Source organism: Schistocerca piceifrons, chromosome 1 (genome assembly GCF_021461385.2).
Source record: "Schistocerca piceifrons isolate TAMUIC-IGC-003096 chromosome 1, iqSchPice1.1, whole genome shotgun sequence".
NCBI lineage: Eukaryota > Metazoa > Arthropoda > Insecta > Orthoptera > Acrididae > Schistocerca > Schistocerca piceifrons.
This window is the reverse complement of record NC_060138.1, coordinates 764082707-764106483: the sequence shown is the minus strand read 5'-3', so window position 1 is coordinate 764106483 and position 23777 is coordinate 764082707. Positions and strand designations below refer to the sequence as shown.

The 23777-nt window shown below is 39.2% G+C and overlaps 1 protein-coding gene across 2 annotated transcripts in view; it reads right to left on the bottom strand.

Annotated features, from left to right (window-relative positions):
* Positions 1 to 2917: 2917 nt before the first annotated feature.
* Positions 2918 to 23777, bottom strand: part of LOC124788533 (valine--tRNA ligase-like) — a 137283-nt gene continuing 116423 nt past the window's right edge. The window contains exons 16-18 of one of the 2 annotated variants that reach the window (XM_047255806.1): positions 19344 to 19522; positions 11925 to 12074; positions 2918 to 3071 (exon numbers count right to left, since the gene is read on the bottom strand). In XM_047255806.1, the coding sequence (XP_047111762.1) occupies positions 2979 to 3071; positions 11925 to 12074; positions 19344 to 19522 (422 nt within the window). In that variant the 3' untranslated portion in view covers positions 2918 to 2978. Of the gene's footprint in view, positions 3072 to 11924; positions 12075 to 14337; positions 14506 to 19343; positions 19523 to 23777 lie in introns of those variants that run through there. The other variant, XM_047255814.1, reaches the window with a different exon arrangement.

The window sequence follows — 23777 nt, the reverse complement described above, 5'->3', positions numbered from 1 at the left end:
TTACCTTCTTAGATACAAGAGTCACCTGTGCTTTTCTCCAGTCACTTGAGACTTTAGGCTGGGTGAAAGATTCTCGATAAATGCCAGTTAAGTTGGGGGCCAATGCCACAGAGTACTACCTGTAAAACCAAACTCTTATAAAGTTGCTTTTCAACACCAGGGATATCTGTCATCCATACTGGAGTCTGTATGATGTTCGAATGGTGGTATGTCTGTATAATCCTCCTGTGTGAATGATTTTTAAATGCAAAATTTAAAACTTCAGCTTTCTATTTGCTGTTTTTTTATTGCCATGCCAGACTGGTTGATGAGTGAGTGAATGGAAGCCTTCAACCAGCTCAGTGACTTTATGTAGGATCACAATTGTCTCAGGTTTTACAGCCAGATAATACTTATTTGTGTTCTAATGAAGACGTGCTCACACTACACATTATAACCACCTGCTCCTGGTACTCACGGCACTCACCTGTGGCGGACTGTAGGAAGTGACTCCTCCACATCTCTCAGTTCTATCCTCAACAACATTGCCTTCTGCCCATTGTAAAGACTAGTGAAAAAAGGAATAATTATTGTAAAAATTGTCAGCCCATCAAGAACGTTTTATATTGTGTTACCCCTAGTTATGAGCCCTCTGCAGGACATGCCCCCTCCTCTCCTATGGTATGTTGTCCATAGAGAAGGGAGAGGGATGTATAGGTTGCCCATCTGACCATATCACCTCACATTAGCCTTTAAAAATGTTATCTTGTATTGCTCAATTATAATTCATTGTGTCCTCCATACAAAGCAGGTATGTCATCACAGCAAAGGCAATTTGTTCCCTTGCTGGCAACAAATTTGTTCCCTCTGCAGTAGCTATGTGCAGCCAATAGGGAAAGCACGGGAGGAACCGAGTTTTGCCTGCTGGCTGTGGCGAAACAGCACTGGGCCTAGCTGCAAGTTCTCTCTTACAGAAACAACCTGCTAACTAGGAAGTGTTTTCCTCAGACCTTCTAAAAAGGCAACATTTCATTTCTAAGGTGATCACTTCATGGCCTTGCTAAGACTGGCTGATAGCTTTGCAGACCAACATGGACACACCCAATTGTAATTCATACAAGGGAAAAAACTTCTTATTGCATTCACAGAAACTATTTTCTATTTGAACACAATGTAAAGTTGCTCACTCCTTGTTTACCTGACCTGACGTACTCCACACATGCACAATAAATTTAATAACTTATAGACAACAAGCACAGCTGGAGCACCAATAGGAGTACAATTATATGGTGTTATGGGACAATGTTCCTAACTGCCTGCAACAAGTACTCTAATATTTCGTTAGTTACATCCTTTCTCTATTTGTTGAAAGAGGTTCAGTTGCACTCTATGTGCCATTTGAAGATGACAAATAATGATTTCATATATGATACAACATTTTCTTGATAGCAACATTTATGTTCTGATAGTGTGCCTGGTTTCATGCATGCAGTTTTCTAGAGACACACACATTGTCAGCAAATAAACACTGGAACACTGGTCTCTATGAAACTTGATATCAATCAGGTTCTATAAGCATGCAGAAAATCTAGCATATAGTAACCTTGCATCCACTTGAGACTTAAGAGCAGTCCTAAAACTGAAGAGTGACAACAAACAGTAATAATAATAATAATAATAACAATCCCTCAAAAGTATGACTAATAATGATGAGAGTGCCTTGTAATCACTACCTACTCTCCTGGACTTCGAATAAATGTGTGTCCAAATCCTGTAACTAATCGCGTAAAATGTGGTCAACAATTCAGTTCTGGAGACATGTTTCACTCTTTAGCAGAGTGCCAGACATTTGTAATTAGATAGTAGCACAACTGGCTGTCTTTGAAGCTGGACACTTGTCTTTTACAGGAAGTACTCTTTCAAGAAGAACATCTGTTGGGATCTCATACACTGACTCAAAGTAAACTTACCACTAGTTACTCTCCAAACTCTTAATTCTACAAAGGTTCTCGCATCATGTTATGTGGTTAATACAGCAGGGAGTTAACAAACAATTTAGATTTTAACTTGACCACAGCCTCAGATAATTACTGACATGAGATAGTTTTATTAGGTGTGGACAGATGGCTCAGCTGGGATAGCATAGTACATGAACACAGAAATCCTGCGACAAGACCCAATCAGGCACCCAGTCTTTACTTGCCACAAAATGGACATTATTTAAATTCTTAAAAAGGAAATGAAAACTATTTTTTACAACTGCTAGATAATTTCGAACTATGCCACATCACGATTCTAATGTATGAGTTTGCATTTTGCATGCAACACTATTAACCCAGTCATACAAAAATTTGTTACAATCCAAGCAGCTCAGAACTTCAGTGGTTTGTGATTCTTGGCTTTCTTCCCTGAAGTTCATACAGGGCAATGTAACCACACAAGTTGCACAAAACAGGATCTGCTGGATTAAGGTTTTGAGTAAGGATGCATGGGGAATTTGTGTAGCTTTATTTTTGCAGTTCTGGCTGTGAAAAGTAAAGGTGCATATCTCAGTCTGGCACATAGGTTCAACTCACCATGAAAACCATAATCAGAAAAGATTCTGACAATGAAAATTTTAATCAAGAAATGCATGTTTAATTCATGCTTAACTAAACATCCTCCTGAGATTTTCCCAGGAGTCTTCCTATAAAGTTTGTCATGAATTTTCAGTTTACAAACTCTTTTTCAGTAAAACAGAACCTATTCACATATTACCTATTTTAAAATAACTGATAATTCACATCTTCCTTGATTTAAATACCACTAAAGTATTAACAGTAGCACATTCAGACAGCTACTAATATGTGAGAAATACTAGCAGTTGGTGAATATTTTGGATCTTCTTAAGGGAATTGCATATTTCACACATCCCAAGGCAAAAAAAAAACACAGTGGAAACAGGGTATACCTAAATTAGTTGATTTATTGTACAAAATAAAAATAATATACATGCTACTTTATTTTTGCACATCATGCCATTCAGATGTGACCTTACCCAATGATCTGTGTATTTGTTGCAGTGTTGTAAGTTTTGATTCCAAGTCTTTGATCTGTGAAATGAAATAAAAAGAACATGAGGGTGAATAAGCTTACTTAGCAAGCAATGAAAAAAAAAAAAAATTCAAAAATTGCAGTGCTATATGAGCCACAAATTTGCTTATGAAAGTGCACATTAAGCAGAGTATGAGCACTACAAAAAAGTAGGCACAAACAAGAGAAGAATTTCACACTTCATTTCAGATTAAAAGGATGGTAACAAATTACTAATCTTCTTCAACACAAATACTTGATTTCAGTGGTCATACTTCATTTTGGCAATTCTGTTTAACAGTCAATCACAGTAAATTTGTAGGTTTTGAAATTTTCAAAAATTCTCCACTGAGGTAAACATGGAACACAGCCCTGCAGCCAGGCGACTAGCGCGAGTTTTGGTGTTCTCGTAAAGATAAGTTATTTTAGATTATAAAACATATAGATTAGTACTGATTACGTGGTAAATAAGTGTATTAGTGTGCCGTTTAAGTGTACCATTAAAGGTTTCACTTTTCTTTACGTAATATAGCAGAAAACGCGAAAAGACCGTACAGTCGTATTTTTTGTTTACGTTCTGCTGCAGCAAATCTATAGAATTTCGCTTAGTTGTTCCTTGCTCTCTCCAGCAATTTAACTTAGCTTACCTCTTCATTATTTAACTAGCATTTCCGGAAAGTAGCGTAAAGTTTAACTTGTTGTTTCAGAAACTTTGCACTTTTGTTTTTGTTTACACACAGTTGCGTATAGGCCAAATTTGTGTAACCATATTTTCGTATTTATCTGTAATTTAACTGACTTATTCTTAATCAACTATTACGTTTATCATGAGTGAAAAGTGCTTGACTTGCCGTAGAATTGTTAGGTCGAGGCTTTGGTGTGATGGGTGCTGTAGTTTTTTCCATGTGGGTGACTGTAGTGGCGTGGGAATAGGGGAAGTAAATGAGACTCATCAGTGGTTTTGTAGGATTTGTAGTAGAGATAGGAAGATACTGGAACAGGAGGGGAAAATTGCTGCCCTTCAGGCTGAATTAGACAAGGCCAGGGGAGATCTTGACAGGTTAAGGAGGGAGAAGGGTAAAGAGAGGTGGGAAGTGGCAACAGGCAACAGGAGGAACAGGCCTAGAACTTTGTCTGACAGCTTTATGGTGAATGTGGAAAATAGATTTGACCTGTTGCTTCAGTTAGAAGCTGGTGAGCCTCAAGCAGTTGCAGGTGTAGACAGGGCACAACAAACTTTCAGCAGCAGATTGAAAAGTATGAATGTAGGGAAATCAGAAAAGAGAAAGAAAGTGTTGTTGTTAGGTAGTTCCCATGGAAGAGGTGTTGGCCAACTCTTGCAGGATGAACTAGGATCAGAATACCAGGTCACCAATTTTTTTAAACCTAGTGCTGGTCTGGAGCAGGTGACAGAGGATTTAGGATCACTTTGCAAAGATTTCACTAAGGAAGACACCGTGGTTATAGTGGGTGGGGCAGGTAACAGTATTGACAGAAATCCTGGGTACAATATAGAGTGTGACCTGGCGAAGATTGCATCAGCATCGAAGCATACTAGTGTTGAGTTTGTATCTGTTCTTGGGCGCCATGACCGACCTCATTTGAACTCTTCTGTCAAGAGAGTTAATTTGGAGCTGGAACGGCTGCTCATGTCGGGTGCGGGGTCACACATTGGTGTGGTTCATGTTGATTCTCTCAGTAGGTGGGATTATACTAGGCATGGCCTTCACCTCAACAGGAAGGGGAAGGGTAAATTGGCTGGGGAAATAGCAGGAAAGTTAAAGGGGGGAGGCACTGTCATGAGTGGTAAAATACCAGTGGTTATAGGATTCAGAAAAGACCCTTTTTTAGGGTAGGGAGGACAGAAAGAAAGCAAATTTTAAGAGAGGTTAGAACTGAGACAAACCTTCAGTTTGAAAAAGAAATCAAAAAACATAATTCCAGCTTATTACATCAGCATAAACAGCCATTGGTTAAGAATTTTCAACTGTCAGCAGATATTTTAACTCCACCCAATTTTAACTCAGACAATGTGAAATGTCAGCTATCTTTATTGCATCAAAATATTCGAGGACTGAGAAATAAAATTAATGAATTAACTATATGCATAGATGAATTAGAGTCTTCAAACCCAGCTGACATAATCTGCCTCTCTGAACATCATGTGACCACTGGTATAGAACTTTTAAGTGTTACAGGGTTTAGGTTAGCATCTCACTTTTGTAGATCAGAAATGGAGAAAGGAGGAGTTGCCACATTCATTAGGAACTGTCATAAATTTAAGAACATAGACATTCATAAATTTTGCCTAGAACAGCATATGGAAGCATGTGCAACAGAATTAGATTTTCACAAAAAATCTTTCATAATATTAAGTGTATATCGAGCACCTGCAGGTAACTTTAATCTGTTTGTAAACCACCTTGAAGCTGTACTGGCCCATTTAATAACCAAAAACAAAGAAATAGTGGTTGCTGGTGATTTCAATGTAGATTTCCTTAAAGACTCTCCGAATAAGAACTTATTTGAGTTAGTAACACTATCATTCAACTTAATTCCCACAGTAAAGTTCCCCACTAGGATAGCCACTTGCTCACAAACAGCCATTGATAATATCTTTATAGAAAAGTCCAATGAACAAAATTATATTACAAAACCAATAGCCAATGGCCTCTCAGACCATGACATGCAGTTCCTTCTGTTAAATGTTAATACTGAACAGGATATAAAATCTGTTAAATCTGAGCTCAAGAGGGTAATCAGTAAGCCAAAAATTGATTATTTTAGGACACTCCTCAGAGACATTCACTGGACTGATGTTTACAGTGCTCATGGCATGAATGAAAAATATAACATTTTTGCTAATAAAGTGCTTACCTTATTTGAACACTGCTTTCCCCCAAAACTTACCAAGGTTAGAGGAAAATCTACAAAGAAGCCATGGATTACTCGAGGAATAAGGGTATCTTGTAAAACAAAAAGAAAACTGTATCTGTCAATCCGAAACATTTCCAATGTTGATGCTATAGCACATTATAAGAAATACTGCAAAATATTAAAGACTGTAATATGGATGTCAAAGCAAATATATTACAAGGAAAAGATAGTCAAATCAGATAACAAAATAAAGACAATATGGGATATAGTGAAGGAGGAGACCGGTAGGACCAGACATGAAGAGGAACAAATAGCATTAAGAGTAAATGATACATTGGTGACAGATGTGTATAGTGTTGCAGAACTTTTTAACAAACATTTTATAACTGTTACTGAAAAGATGGGGTTGTCAGGTTCGGTAGATGCTGCTATGGATTACCTTAGACCAGACATTTCAAGTAATTTCCATAATATGAATTTGACCCTCACTACCCCAACAGAAATAATGTCCATCATAAAATCTTTAAAATCAAAAACATCTAGTGGGTATGATGAAATATCAACAAAGTTAATTAAAGAATGTGATTCTGAGCTAAGTAACATATTAAGCTATCTGTGTAACCAGTCGTTTATCAGTGGAATATTTCCTGAATGGCTGAAATATGCTGAAGTTAAGCCACTGTTTAAGAAGGGAGATAAAGAAATAGCATCAAATTTCCGTCCAATTTCACTGTTACCAGCATTCTCAAAAATTTTCGAAAAAGTAATGTACCGTCGTCTTTATAACCATCTTATCTCAAATAACATACTGTCAAAGTCACAGTTTGGATTTCTAAAAGGTTCTGATATTGAGAAGGCTATCTTCACTTACAGTGAAAATGTGCTTAATTCATTAGACAAAAAATTGCAGGCAACTGGTATATTTTGTGATCTATCAAAGGCATTTGACTGTGTAAATCACAATATCCTTTTAAGTAAACTAGAATATTATAGTGTAACAGGAAATGCTGCAAAATGGTTCAAATCTTATATCTCTGGCAGGAAACAAAGGGTGTTATTAGGAAAGAGCTTGATACATGTCTATCAGGCATCATCCAACTGGGAACTAATTACATGTGGGGTCCCACAAGGTTCCATTTTGGGGCCCTTACTTTTTCTTGTGTATATCAATGACCTTTCATCAGTAACATTACCAGATGCCAAGTTTGTTTTGTTTGCCGATGATACAAACATTGCAATAAATAGCAAATCAAGTGTAGTCTTAGAAAGATCAGCCAATAAAATATTTGTGGACATTAATCACTGGTTCCTAGCCAATTCTTTGTCACTAAACTTTGAAAAAACACACTACATGCAGTTCAGAACTTGTAAGGGGTGTCCCAAGAGTATGTGTCTAACATATGATGACAAGAAGATAGAAGAAGTGGACAGTGTTAAATTCTTGGGATTACAGCTTGATAATAAATTCAATTGGGAGGAGCACACCACAGAACTGCTGAAGCGTCTTAACAAATCTCTGTTTGCAATGCGAATTTTGTCAGACGTAGGGGATATAAAAATGAAAAAGCTGGCATACTATGCTTACTTTCATTCCATAATGTCATATGGGATTATTTTTTGGGGTAATTCATCAAGCCAAGCTAAAGTTTTCCGGGCACAAAAACGTGCAGTAAGAATTATATGTGGTGTGAACTCAAGAACATCCTGCAGAAGCCTGTTTAGGGAACTAGGGATACTAACTACAGCTTCCCAGTATATTTATTCCTTAATGAAATTTGTCATTAAAAATATATCACTTTTTCAAACCAACAGCTCAATTCATGGAATCAATACTAGAAATAAGAATAATCTTCACAAGAATTTAAAGTCACTTAGTCTTGTACAAAAAGGTGTGCATTATTCAGGAACACACATTTTCAATAACTTGCCAGCAGCCATAAAAAGCTTAACAACCAATGAAATTCAGTTTAAGAGAAGCCTAGAGGATTTATTGGTGGCCAACTCCTTCTACTCCATTGATGAATTTCTTAGTAAAACCAACTGATTTGTATATAAGTACAACATAACTTCTGCACAATTTCAGTGCAGTAATGTGTTCACTGAAAATTTGTGTGTGTGTGTGTGTGTGTGTGTGTGTGTGTGTGTGTGTGTGTGTGTGTGTGTGTGTTAGTATAATCTAACTTCTGCACCATTTCAGTGCAGTAATGTGTTCATTGTAAATAAGTATTACAGTAGTTGTATTACATGTTTATTACCTTATAAATAAATAAAAAACGTTTTTTATTTTAAATTCAGTGCATTAGTATTTGTAAAATGACTCTTAGTGTTCATTAAAAATGACGATCATTCCACTTGGGACCTGTGCAATGGTACATTAGCTTATTTGTTTTAGTTGTAAATATTTGTCAGGTATTGTTGTTTTTCTGACATGTTCCACATCCAGGAGGACCTCCTCACTACGGATCAATTGGAATGAAAGTAAATCTAATCTAATCTAATCTAAACAGCAAAAGGATAAGGTCTGTCCGAACTGCTCCAATTATTTCTCATTTGGCAGTATGTAAGCAGATGTCTGTTCCATGCCACAAATGCTCTGCATGGCAAAGAAAGTACCTGGAAGGGGAGGAGGAAACAAAATAAAACTACACAGGTTGAAAGGGTATGTGCTGTTATTTCACTGATTACAAAATCAAGTCAAATTGGCAAAGAATTTGGCAGTATGAGCCCACTCATTAGTATCCCTCTGACCTGGATTTGTGCACTGTTTCAATTTGGAAAGGTGTTATAAAGCCATTTTCCTGCAACAAGCTGGCCCACAACTGTTGCAAGTGGTCCTTCATATCCCTGAAAGTGCTACTGAATGGAGCTGACATCCAAACTGGTCCCACATGCGTTCTACTGGTGACAGATCTGGGGAACTTACTGGCAATCAGAGTACCTCAACATCACACAGACAGTTCACAGCATCACGTGCCATATGTGGATCAGCACTGTTCTGTTGAAAGATGGCACCATGATCATGTCACATAAAAGGTAACACGAGGATGCTAGATATCTGTTTGTACCATTGTGCCATCAGAGTTCCCTCAATCATTACCCACCACGACCTGAAGTGATACTCGATGGCCACCCAACACCATGATACGAGGACTAACACTACTGTGTTTCTCTGCAGGTCGCCACCTTACTCATTGATGATGGTCATCCAGGGCAGTGCAGAACCGCAATTCATCACTGAACACAATGCAGTGCCATTCATCAGCAGTCCATGCTTCCTTGGCACATTAGCACTCTAAATGCAGCCATTTGTGTTGTTGTGTTAAGGGTAGCCTAGATGTGTGACTGTAATTGCCTAGTCTGGCTGTTGCTATTCTTTCACCTCTGAAATAGCAGGTGCAGATGTCAAGGGGTTACAACGTGTGTGGTGCACAATAGAGTGATCCTCCCTTGTGATGGGCAGATGTGGTCAATTGAAATTTTGATAAAAAATATGCCACCTGTCGCATTCCTATGCAGTCCAATACTGGGCCACTATCACACCAGAATGTCCCACAAATTTAGATACTGCACTATTTGACCAGCCAGCCAAATGGTGACCAAAAATGAGGTCCCTTTCAAACTGTGTCTCATGTGAGGATGCAGCCTGTGTCCTTCACAGTGATCACTCATCTGTGACTGTTCACAAACCTGATAAGCTGAGATGACAAAAGTCATGAGACGCCTCCTAACATCAAGTCAGACCTCTTTTCGACCAGTAACTCAACAGGGCACGGATTCAACAAGTCATTCAAAGTCCCCTGCAGAAATACTGAGCCACACTGCCTCCATAGTCATCCATAATTGGAAAAGTGTTGCCAGTGCAGGATTTTGTGCACAAACTGACCTCTCAACTGTCTCATAAATGTTCGATGAGATTCATGTTGAGTGATCTAGTTGGCCACATCATTTGTGCAAATTACCCAGAATGATCTTCAAGCCAATCACAAACAATTGTAGTCTTGTGACAAGGTGCATTGTCATCCGTAAAAATTCCATTGTTATTTGGGAACATGAAGTCCATGAATGGCTGCAAATGGTCTCCAAGTACAAGAATGTAACCATTTTCAGTCAATGATCAGTTCAGTAGGACCAGAGGGCAGTCCATTCAATGTAAATACAACCCACATCTCAATGGAGCCACCGCTACCACTAGTTTGCGCAGTGTGTGACAGAAAACTTGGGTAAGTGGCTTCATGCGGCCTGCACCACACTCTAACCCTACCATCGGCTCTTACCAACTGAAATTGGGACTCATCTGACTAGGCCATAGTTTTCCAGTTGTCTAGGGCCAACCGATATGACCATGGGCCCAGGAGAGGCACTGCAGGCAATGTCATGCCATTAGCAAAGGCACTCACATCTATCACCTCTGCCATAGACCATTAACAGCAAATTTTGCCACACTGTCCTAACAGGTACGTGCATCATACATCCCACATTAACTTCTGCAGTTATGTCATGCAGTGTTGCTTGTCTATTAGCAGTGACAACTACGTGCAAATGCTGCTGCTCTCAAGTGAAGTGTCAACCACTGTGTTGTCCATGCTGAGAGGTGATGCCAGAATTTCGTATTCTCGGCACACTCTTGACCCTGTGGATCCCAGAATACTGAATTCCCTAACAATTTCTGAAATGGAATGCCCTGTGCATCTAGCTCCATCTACTATTCCACATCCAAAGTCTTCATTCTCATCATGCAGTCATAATCACATTGGAAACCTTTTATCATGAATCACCTGAATATAAATGATAGCTCCACCAATGCATTGTCCTTTTATAACTAATGTACACGATACTACTGCCATCTGGATTTGTTCATATCACTATCCCGTGACAAATGTCAACTCAATGTATTCCCTACCAGACCTGATAACAACACCAAATGTAAACAAGACTAATGCACTCTGGTGTCTATTCTACCCATAACAGAGAGTTCCAACTCTAATCATTTACTTACCTGCTGACTGTGTGTGTGTGTGTGTGTGTGTGTGTGTGTGTGTGTGTGTGTGTGTGGAGCGGGGAGCGTGGGGGGGGGGGGGGGCAGTTTTATCAGTACTTCACTTGTTTGTCAGGCACTGTATTTCACTGATCATAAAGAGTCTGACACTGTAGTGAAACTTCTGGACAAACTGAAACTGCGTGCTGAGCTACAGTTCACATACAGACTCTTGCATTTAACAAGCAATGATTTTCCCAAAATGGAACACATTCTTGAAGAACTGAAGCTGTGAAGGCATACTGTGAATCAAGCAAGCTCAGATAGCTTAGTCAGAAAGAGCACTGCACACGAAAGGCAAGGTTCAGGATTGGAGCTCCAGTCTGACACACAAGAAATGTCTAGCTGGTACCATCTACCAAATAAACAGGGATGGTATGCGACTACGTGACAAAGTAGAGAAAACATCATCTGAAGATACAAGGTAATGACATTCCTTTGATTGACACATTGTCAACTTTCATTTATTACAGTCCCAATCACATTCTATGACACAGTCATAATTAGTAGACACTTGCATTCTGCCAATGTCTTAATAAGATTCCTCTAATTTTGTGCATTGATTTGTTACTGGAGGGGAGATGTCAATCTATTACTTCATGCCAGAAACAAAACAGTGATCAAACATTTACGTTAACTTAACGATGTCATAATACATCACAATAAATACCAAATACGAATGTGGATAGGAGTGATGATAAAACAAATGCATGTATTAATCCAACTTTTACCAGATACCAAGACTACTATCTTTGCAAACATTAAAGCAATAAGTGCCATACTACACGATTAGTCTGGACCACACACACACACACACACACACACACACACACACACACACACACACACACACACAAATTACAAATTATTAACAATGGCATTCAATTACATGGAAACTAATGTTACCTATATATCTGAAATTACATTGGCAGACTCATGCACAAAAATGAAAATGAATTACCTTTTCAGCATGTTGTTCCTGCACTACAAGTGCTGCCTTGCTTTTATAACCATCTGCTGAAACAACTGCCTGCATTTTCTGTAATTCTGATGCAAGTTTCTTTTGCTTTTTGTTTATATGAAGCCACATTTTTTCAGTTATTTGGGTTTTCTGCAACAAAGTGGTTGAAGTCATAAACATACACTTAGAAAAATATTGACTAGGATGGTTAATAACTTTAAGTATAGATGTTAAAAGATTTTTAGATGTAGCCATCAAAATACTCCAATTGTCTGAGCTTTTCCACTGAAAATGTCACCATATCCCTGAAGCAATCTCTTGTTTGATATATACTCCTCCGTGCAAGAACTCACTGTGTGTGTGGGGGCAGGGGGAGGGGGGGGGGGGAGGGATTATACAGCATTAGCGATACACAGTAATGGGATTGCAAGTAAATATATTTGGGCAACATTACATGTGGCTGCGTGCCACAGACATTCCTCGTCACACAAGTGCAACGCATGTATCGGCAGGTTTGGTGTCTTGCCCAGGAGCACAGTGTCCTGTATATGGATGCGTACTAATTTAGAGTAGAGTGTGATTCTCACTGTACATTCATCTGGTGCACACCAAAGACAATATTGCAATTTAATGGATGAACTGTGATGTTGTTGACAAGCTGCCTGGATGTTGCTAGTGTGAAAAAGGAGCAGTATGGCAATACCTGTTTTTTCATCTGAAGTGGAAGGCTAGGAGGAATTAAACCAATATTTCCTAAACATAGTGTGAAGAATATCACCCTTAGGATTACCATTCTGTAACAACACATGGGTATATGGTGTATACTGACCTGGATTCTTACACACTGATGATATTAACAAATATACAGGGTTATTACAAATGACTGAAGCGATTTCACATCTCTACAATAACTTTATTATTTGAGATATTTTCACAATGCTTTGCACACACATACAAAAACTCAAAAAGTTTTTTTAGGCATTCACAAATGTTCGATATGTGCCCCTTTAGTGATTCGGCAGACATCAAGCCGATAATCAAGTTCCTCCCTCCCACACTCGGTGCAGCATGTCCCCATCAATGAATTCGAAAGCATCGTTGAAGCGAGCTCGCAGTTCTGGGACGTTTCTTGGTAGACAAGGTTTAAACACTGAATCTTTCACATAACCCCACAGAAAGAAATCGCATGGGGTTAAGTCGGGAGAGCATGGAGGCCATGACATGAATTGGTGATCATGATCTCCACCACGACCGATCCATCAGTTTTCCCCTCAGAGGCATCCAGAAGCTTTAAACTGCGCATACCATCACCGAATGGAGTTAGCAGTTGGTGGATCTTTGTTGAACTTCGTCCTGAAATGTCGTTGCACTGTTATGACTGACTGATGTGAGTGCATTTCAAGCACGACATACACTTTCTCGGTTCCTGTCGCCATTTTGTCTCACTGCGCTCTCGAGCGCTCTGGCGCCAGAAACCTGAAGTGTAGCTTCAGCCGAACAAAATTTTATGAGTTTTTCTACGTATCCGTAGTGTGTCGTGACCATATGTCAATGAATGGAGCAACAGTGAATTTATGAAATCGCTTCAATCATTTGTAATAGCCCTGTACATTCTTTCATCCAGTCAACCTTGCATTGAAGATAATTTCACACAACTTATTTCTGTTAATTTTGGCCATCAATTAGTATATTATTATCACAACATAATTTGTACAAACCTAAGCAACAATTATGAAAAACATATCCTAAAATAAAGAAGTACTACAGCAGAAAACACTGCAATATTACATTTATACAGGTGATGCAAAGCAACTGCACGTCACACAAGAAGCAGCTCGGTAGATATGAAGTGGGGATCACAGGTAAGTCTGTGTACTGTATCATTAAAGTGCACTTTGTTGTAAAAACATAGACATTAAGCACTTAGCAAATATTCACAAAATAAATATTTGGTTTGTTATAAAAAAAGTTAGATAAATGTATATGTAATCGAACCATAAAACTTGAAATTTGTGACTCACTCAGCTGAGTTTCGTATGTGATGTGAGCACTTGCTGATGTGAGCACTCAGCTGATTTTATCAATAGACTGGGGGCTCTTCATCTTAGCAGTGTAGACCTTCTAGTAAGTTTTGATGCGGTCTCACTTTTTACAAAAGTTCCTCTTGCAGATTCTTTGACACTGATTGGTAACATGTTTCCTGTTGATATCACTGCTTTGTTTAGGCACGCTCTTTCCTCAACTTATTTTATGTTTAATCAAGAATATTTTGAACAGACTGTCTCCCTTGGTCGTCAACCTTTTTATGGAAGATTTTCAGGAGAGAGCGCTTGAATCAGCTGCCCTGAAACCAACAGTTTTTTGGAGGTATGTGGGTGATACCTTTATTGTGTGGCCTCATGGAGAAGACAAATTAATGGAGTTTCTACATCACCTCATCTCCATTCATAGCAACATCTGGTTCACCATGGAAATAGAGAAAGATGGTTGTTTGCCTTTCTTGGATGTCCTGGTTCGAAGGAAGAATGATGGTTCCCTAGGGCATTCAGTATATCGGAAGCCCACTCATACTGATTTGTACCTGCAAACATCGAGTTGCCATCACCCATCACAAACCATGAGTGTGCTTAAAACACTTGTTCATAGAGCTCATACTGTTTCAGATCTAGAAAGCTTACCTCAAGAACTCGCCCATCTGAAGACAGTATTCAACGAAAATAGGTATTCTATCTGGCAGATTAACAGGGCACTAACAGTTAAAACTAAGAAGCAGGAAGTGGGTATAGAGGAGAACATGCCGGAACAATCTTTAGCTTTCCTTCCTTTCGTGGCAACACTCCATTTAAAATAGCAAGAACCCTCTGAAAATTTCAGGTAAAAGTGGTTTTCGACCCACCATCGAAGATTCCGGGCCTTGTGGGATCAGTAAAGGACAATCTGTTATTATGAAAGGCCAGAATTTACAAGATACCATGCCAATGTGGTATGGCTTATATACCGTGAAAGAACGCTGCACTGAACATCAATGTTACACCCGCCTTTTGCAGCCAAGCAAGTTCGCTATTGCTGAACATTGTATTTCCACTGGACATTCAATGGAATATGAGAAAACAATGATTTTGTACACAGCAACATCTTTCTGGGATTCCATTATTAAAGAATCCGTAAAAATATGCCTGGCGGAAAATCTATTGAAACGTGACAGCGGCTACCAACTGGACAGTGCATGGAATCCCATCATCTCCCCAATTTGCTCAAATTGAAAACGACAGAGTGTGCCAACGGTGGTGGCAAACAGCAATGCAGAGAGTTCCGCTATTCCACCTGGGATGGCGCTGCTGGCAGGCAGTGTTGTCCATCTATCAAGTTTTCGACACATGCACAGAATAGTTACAGTGCACTGTATATTGCGGAACGGAGGACATTTTCGCCAGTCTACGATCGCTCACCTGAAGATGACTGGCAGGTGCCCAGTTGAAATATCGTGCGAGGTATTGAACGACGACCGGCTGCAAGCCCGAAATTTGTTTGGACAGTCAATTCGCCGGGAAAGTTTTAAAATTCACATCAATACTAGCCCCCCACCCCCATGAACCATGGACCTCGCCGTTGGTGGGGAGGCTTGCGTGCCTCAACGATACAGATAGCCGTACCGTAGGTGCAATCACAACGGAGGGGTATCTGTTGAGAGGCCAGACAAACATGTGGTTCCTGAAGAGGGGCAGCAGTCTTTTCAGTAGTTGCAGGGGCAACAGTCTGGATGATTGACTGATCTGGCCTTGTAACACAAACCAAAACGGCCTTGCTGTTGTTGTACTGCGAACGGCTGAAAGCAAGGGAAAACTACAACTGTAATTTTTCCCGAGGGCATGCAGCTTTACTGTATGGTTAAATGATGATGGCGTCCTCTTGGGTAAAATATTCCAGAGGTAAAATAGTCCCCCATTCGGATCTCCGGGCGGGGACTATTCAGGAGGATGTCGTTATCAGGAGAAAGAAAACTGGCATTCTACGGATCGGAGCATGGAATGTCAGATCCCTTAATCGGGCAGGTAGGTTAGAAAATTTAAAAAGGGAAATGGATAGGTTAAAGTTAGATACAGTGGGAATTAGTGAAGTTCGGTGGCAGGAGGAACAAGACTTCTGGTCAGGTGAATACAGGGTTATAAATACAAAATCAAATAGGGGTAATGCAGGAGTAGGTTTAATAATGAATAAAAATATAGGAGTGCGGGTAAGCTACTACAAACAGCATAGTGAACGCATTATTGTGGCCAAGATAGACATGAAGCCCACGCCTCCTACAGTAGTACAAGTTTATATGCCAACTAGCTCTGCAGATGACGAAGACATTGAAGAAATGTATGATGAGATAAAAGAAATTATTCAGGTAGTGAAGGGAGACAAAAATTTAATAGTCATGGGTGACTGGAATTCGACAGTAGGAAAAGGGAGAGAAGGAAACATAGTGGGTGAATATGGATTGGGGGTAAGAAATGAAAGAGGGAGCTGTCTGGTAGAATTTTGCACAGAACATAACTTAATCATAGCTAACACTTGGTTCAAGAATCATAAAAGAAGGTTGTATACATGGAAGAATCCTGGAGATACTAAAAGGTATCAGACAGATTATATAATGGTAAGACAGAGATTTAGGAACCAGGTTTTAAATTGTAAGACATTTCCAGGGGCAGATGTGGACTCTGACCACAATCTATTGGTTATGAACTGTAGATTAAAACTGAAGAAACTGCAAAAAGGTGGGAATTTAAGGAGATGGGACCTGGATAAACTGACTAAACCTGAGGTTGTACAGAGTTTCAGTGAGAGCGTAAGGGAACAATTGACAGGAATGGGGGAAAGAAATACAGTAGAAGACGAATGGGTAGCTCTGAGGGACGAAGTAGTGAAGGCAGCAGAAGATCAAGTAGGTAAAAAGATGAGGGCTAGTAGAAATCCTTGGGTAACAGAAGAAATATTGAATTTAATTGATGAAAGGAGAAAATATAAAAATGCAGTAAATGAAGCAGGCAAAAAGGAATACAAATGTCTCAAAAAATGAGATCGACAGGAAATGCAAAATGGCTAAGCAGGGATGGCTAGAGGACAAATGTAAGGATGTAGAGGCTTATCTCACTAGGGGTAAGATAGATACAGCCTACAGGAAAATTAAAGAGACCTTTGAAGAAAAGAGAGCCACTTGTATGAATATCAAGAGCTCAGATGGAAACCCAGTTCTAAGCAAAGAGGGGAAAGCAGAAAGGTGGAAGGAGTATATAGAGGGTCTATACAAGGGCGATGTACTTGAGGACAATATTATGGAAATGGAAGAGGATGTAGATGAAGATGAAATGGGAGATACGATACTGCATGAAGAGTTTGACAGAGCACTGAAAGACCTGAGTCGAAACAAGGTCTCAGGAGTAGACAACATTCCATTAGAACTACTGACGGCCTTGGGAGAGCCAGTCCTGACAAAACTCTACCATCTGGTGAGGAAGATGTATGAGACAGGCGAAGTACCCCTCAGACTTCAAGAAGAATATAATAATTCCAATCCCAAAGAAAGCAGGTGTTGACAGATGTGAAAATTACCGAACTATCAGTTTAATAAGTCACAGCTACAAAATACTAACGCGAATTATTTACAGACGAATGGAAAAACTGGTAGAAGCCGACCTCAGGGAAGATCAGTTTGGATTCCGTAGAAATGTTGGAACACGTGAGGCAATACTGACCTTACGACTTATCTTAGAAGGAAGATTAAGGAAAGGCAAACCTACGTTTCTAGCATTTGTAGACTTAGAGAAAGCTTTTGACAATGTTGACTGGAATACTCTCTTTCAAATTCTAAAGGTGGCAGGGGGTAAAATACAGGGAGCGAAAGGCTATTTACAATTTGTACAGAAACCAGATGGCAGTTATAAGAGTCGAGGGGCATGAAAGGGAAGCAGTGGTTGGGAAGGGAGTGAGACAGGGTTGTAGCCTCTCCCCGATGTTATTCAATCTGTATATTGATCAAGCAGTAAAGGAAACAAAAGAAAAATTCGGAGTAGGTATTAAAATCCAGGGAGAAGATATAAAAACTTTGAGGTTCGCCGACGACATTGTAATTCTGTCAGAGACAGCAAAGGACTTGGAAGAGCAGTTGAACGGAATGGACAGTGTCTTGAAAGGAGGATATTAGATGAACATCAACAAAAGCAAAACAAGGATAATGGAATGTAGTCGAATTAAGTCGGGTGATGCTGAGGGAATTGGATTAGGAAATGAGGCACTTAAAGTAGTAAAGGAGTTTTGCTATTACGGGAGCAAAATAACTGATGATGTTCAAAGTAGAGAGGATATAAAATGTAGACTGGCAATGGTAAGGGAAGCATTTCTGAAGAAGACAAATTTGTTTACATCGAGTATAGATTTAAGTGTCAGGAAGTCGTTTCTGAAAGTATTTGTATGGAGTGTAGCCATGTATGGAAGTGAAACATGGACGGTAAATAGTTTGGACAAGAAGAGAATTGAAGCTTTAGAAATGTGGTGCTACAGAAGAATGTTGAAGATTAGATGGGTAGATCACGTAACTAATGAGGAGGTATTGAATAGGATTGGGGAGAAGAGAAGTTTGTGGCACAACTTGACTAGAAGAAGGGATCGGTTGGTAGGACATGTCCTGAGGCATCAAGGGATGACAAATTAAGTATTGTAGGGCAGTGTGGAGGGTAAAAGTCGTAGAGGGAGACCAAGAGATGAATACACTAAGCCGATTCAGAAGGATGTAGGTTGCAGTAGGTACTGGGAGATGAAGGAGCTTGCACAGAATAGATTAGCACGAAGAGCTGCATCAAACCAGTCTCGGGACTGAGGACAACAACAACAACAACAACAATACTAGAACCTTCTGGGAGTTGAACCCTATACATTTGGAACTGTAGTCTTTCTTTAACTCGTTTAACAGAGGCATCTAACATATCTGTAACATCAAGAAATTTCAATTTCTGCATTTTGTAATTAAAATTTCGGTCTTACATTTACATAATAATGGCAAACTCTAAATGTGTAATTTAATGACTCATTGTTAAGTAAGTATAAAGTATACTCTTCTCAAAAAGACAAAACAAGTAATGCTAATGTAATACACATTATACAAAAATAAGTTTTTTATTTAAATTTTATAGCATAGTTAAAGTTCTAAATTTTCACTTTAGTTGCACTGTATCAGTAAAAGCAAAGAAATGATATTTCACTTATGTGAAATCTCATTTACCACATTTATATGTTACTGATGCCACAGAGCAAACTGAGCAGGAAACTTGAACTTTAACAAACACATGGTTACAGTAATTGAACTCATGCAAAACTGTCATACATATAAGAAACAGGACTGAGAAGTACAAGATACAGATGTAACTGTCAGTCAAGTACCTCTAAAATTACAAAAATGGAGGACTCTGGACTCAGACTTTCCTTGAGATAGGTCTCATGAAGTTTTAATGGGACAGCAATCCCTACTGTGACACTTGCACAGTCTCCCAGTGTAGCCACAACATCCTTTAACTTTTCATAAGTTACTTGCTCCTTATTGGATGAAGTCTCAATGTATACTGAAAAAAAAAGTAATCAAATCGTTACAATTAGCCACAAGTAACAGCCACTGAAAAAAATAATGTGCCAAACGGAAAACAGAAACAAATACCATATTATGGCAGAGGGATGGGTGAGAGTGTGAGCGCATATGAAAGCGTGTTGGGAGATACCCTCCTCTAGCATTACCTTTCCTCAACAGAAGTAATCGATACCAAAAATATTTTTCCGAATTTTGAATAGGTTAATATTATCTCAGCTGTTTTTCTAAAAGAACTTCATATGATTTTTTACATGATGTATTACATTTCAGGCTAAAATCCATACAAAGAAATTACTTTGTTTTCTTTGCCACAATTGATACCTACGAGCTCTGAATGTACAGTTAAAATTACTTTTCTTTTAGAAACATTAGAAATTACAAAATATTTGGCACACTTAAAATTTCTATTATTAATTACACAACCTGACACTAATTATTATGTTTATTTCTGGATTTATTTATAAAATAATGATATAAATTGGTGGAAATTAATTTGTCAAGAGAATTTGTAAACCCTTTGGAATATTGTTGTTACCACAGAATGAAGTAGTAGTGGGTATGCCTCTGATGTGATTGGACATGTTTTTATTTTTTGGAAGGCCAATGTAATTTTCAGCTTTGTTGAAGTGGAAATTGTAAAGACAGTGAGACATAGAAAAATGTGAGAGAATAAAATTTTGAGTAAAAAATACAGTGCATGATCACTTCAAAGTGGAACCACGAAAACCTATAATGTCAAAAATTTCAGCTTCAAGAATTAGCTCCTAGACGTGAAGAACTGGAGCCAACTACATGATGAGTACAAAGTTTGTCGTAAATCTTACTCCTCTCAAAGCTTATTAAAAGAGTTAACTGTAAAGACAGTGATAATCAACAAATTTTGTGGGAGAGGGGTAGATTACTGTGTGTAGGAAGGGAGGAATTTATCAGTGGCCAAATGTGGAGTATGTAGCTTCAATGATACAGGCATTCAAGAAACTAAGAAATAAGCTTTGATTCATGGCATGAAAATACAGACAAGGAGCGATGGCATATGGCAAAATTTCTTTCAGGCAGCTTTTCAGCAAACTGGAAAACTCTGAATTGAGTTTAACACTCATGTAGGAGAACAGAAAGCATAAACTCTCATCAGTAATGGCCCCCTTCCCCACCCTAACATCCCAGGCCCCTGGTGGTGGTGGTGGTGGTGGTGGTGGTGGTGGTGCCAGCAGCGGCGGGGGGGAGTAGTAGACACAGGATTAATTTACAAGGAAACAGAATTTCACAAAAAGCTCATGTCTTCAAAACCAAAATAATAAAGAACACAGTTTCTTTGGAAGATGCAACATAAGGTGAACTATTAGGTAATAAGACAGAAGCGCATAGTGAAAGTAAATCAGGAGGAATTAGAGAGTAAGAACTGAAGGATTACAAGGAAATGAACAAGTATGATAACTGAATGTGAATTAGATGTCTCAAAAATAACATCTTTCCATCTCTCCAGAAACTACCACATCTTCACCATATATACAACAGACTACCTAATTTTCAATTTCGAGCCACTGATCTGACCTTAAAGCCCTAAATCCATACTGCTGAACATCATAAACAGATTGTGAGAAAATTCAAACAGTAATACCATAAACAACCTTTCATATTGACGAATAGTGATGAATATTTGTAATAGGGATACAGAAGAACATAAACACATGCTAAGCTGTGTACCTCACATTACTCAGCACTATCCCAGTCTAGAATTCATTAACCTATTCCTTCCACAGGACTATGCTCTGGAATGAGGTCCATCCTAACTAATATTCTCCCACACTACCTAGAAAAACTTTTTGTTTTTCTCACAATCTCTGCAATATCCTGTTGACATTCTACACTCCTTCTGAAACTATTTTCTTGCCTTTTTGTTTTTATTCCTTGCCCTTGTAACCATGCCCAATGTAAAATTTATGTTACGCATCTGCCTATCAGTTTCTACACCAGCCTGGTTATTGGCAAGATATGTTCCACCAAAGAGAGAAACAAGTCATGTCATAGCACCAATTAATTTGTAAGAACTATCGAGCCTTGTACACTGGAAGTTTCCAATACACGTGGAGAGTACCGGGTGATCAAAAAGTCAGTATAAATTTGAAAACTGAATAAACCATGGAATAATGTAGATAGAGAGGTACAAATTGACACAAATGCTTGGAATGACATGGGGTTTTATTGTAACCAAAAAAATACAAAAGTTCAAAAAATGTCCGACAGATGGCACTTCATCTGATCAGAATAGCAATAATTAGCACAACAAAGTAAGACAAAGCAAAGATGATGTTCTTTACAGGAAATGCTCAATATGTCCACCATCATTCCTCAACAATAGCTGTAGTCGAGGAATAATGTTGTGAACAGCACTGTAAAGCATGTCCGGAGTTATGGTGAGGCATTGGTGCCGGATGTTGTCTTTCAGCATCCCTAAGAGATGTCAGTCAATCACGATACACTTGCGACTTCAGGTAACCCCAAAGCCAATAATCGCACGGGCTGAGGTCTGGGGACCTGGGAGGCCAAGCATGATGAAAGTGGCAGCTGAGCACACGATCATCACCAAACGACGCGCGCAAGAGATCTTTCACGCATCTAGCTATATGGGGTAGAGCACCATCCTGCATAAACATTGTATGTTCCAGCAGGTGTTTATCAGCCAGGCTGGGGACATATCGGCGTACCTCTCACCCATCATGGTAGCAGTTACAAAACCAGAATGACGCATTTCCGTGAAGAAGAAAGGCCCGATAACGGTAGATATGGTAAATCCAACCCATACCGTGACTTTCTAGTTGTGCAATGGAGTTTCCACAACAGTTCTAGGATTTTCGGTAGCCCAAATTCTGCAGTTGTGGGCGTTGACAGACCCTCAGAGCGTGAAATGAGCTTCATCAGTCCACAACACGTTACTCAACCAATCATCGTCTTCCGCCATCTTTTGAAATGCCCACACCACAAATGCCCTCCGCTTCACTAAATCGCCAGGTAACAGTTCATGATGCCGGTGGATTTTGTACGGATAGCATCATAGGGTATGCCTAAGTGCGACATGCGACTGCACGAGTGCTGACTTCCCCGTGCATAGACGAACCAGCTAAAATCTCCATTTCTTCCTGAACTGTCTCAGCAGCATTACGCCTTGTGCTCGGTCGGCCACTATGGGGTCTATCGTCTAAACAACCCGTGGCTTCAAACTTAGAAATCATTCACGCCACAGCTGCGTTTTGTCAATGGACCTTTACCCGTTCGAATCCCCTTCCTATGATGATAGGATCGTAACACTGAACTAGCACATTCCCCATGCTGATAATACAGTTTCACTAGAAACGCCTTTTCAGGTAACGTCAACATGCTGCGACTTCTGACGCATCTGATTCTCTCTCTGATTTCAGCTCGTTTTATACACAATTGTCATGCGCAGTCACTGACGTTTTGCTGTCCAGCGCCATGTCTGACTTTTCTTTTTGTTCTAATAAAACCTCGTGTCATTCCAAGCATGTGTGCCAATTTTTACCTCTCTATTTACATTATTCCGTGGTTTATTAAGTTTTCAAATTTATACTGACTTTCTGATCACCCGGTATATTCTGGTAACACACACTGCCCATTTACAGAGCATGATCTGCAACACGATAGTTGTGAGCTTGCCTCTGTTTTACCATGTGTGCCATTTGAATTCTCCTTGTCAGTACCAGTTTTTCCCTGCACTCTGTTTCCTCCCCTTTTTGGCTTGTTTATTATATTCTTCCACTCAGCTCTGATTTGCCAATTACTCTCTCAGCCACTTCTATGTTCTCAGGTTTTCACGTATTATCTGTTACTGAATATTCATTCTCTCTTGTGTCCTGTCTAGTAGCTTTTCACTTAACTGCAATTCTGGCTGACCTTTCCTGAACTACTTTCCTGAACTACTTTTCTTACCATCCTTTACTTTGCTGCTAGAAAAAGGAGCACCGGGTTCCAGGCACTAGTAATTTTATGCTTGTTTAAATGTTTACATCAATTGGTGCTTGGTGGATAGTTTTTTCTCAACTCATAAGTACTTTAATCATACACAGATTAAGTGACGAGTGGGTCTTTATCAATTTCTGAAAGAAAAAAAGAAAAAAGAAGCAGGGCAACAGACAGAAAAGGTGGAGGGGTGGAGTAAAATACTTAACTTTTTAAGCATCTTATTCATCCCAAAAAGACTATAAAAACCAGGTGAA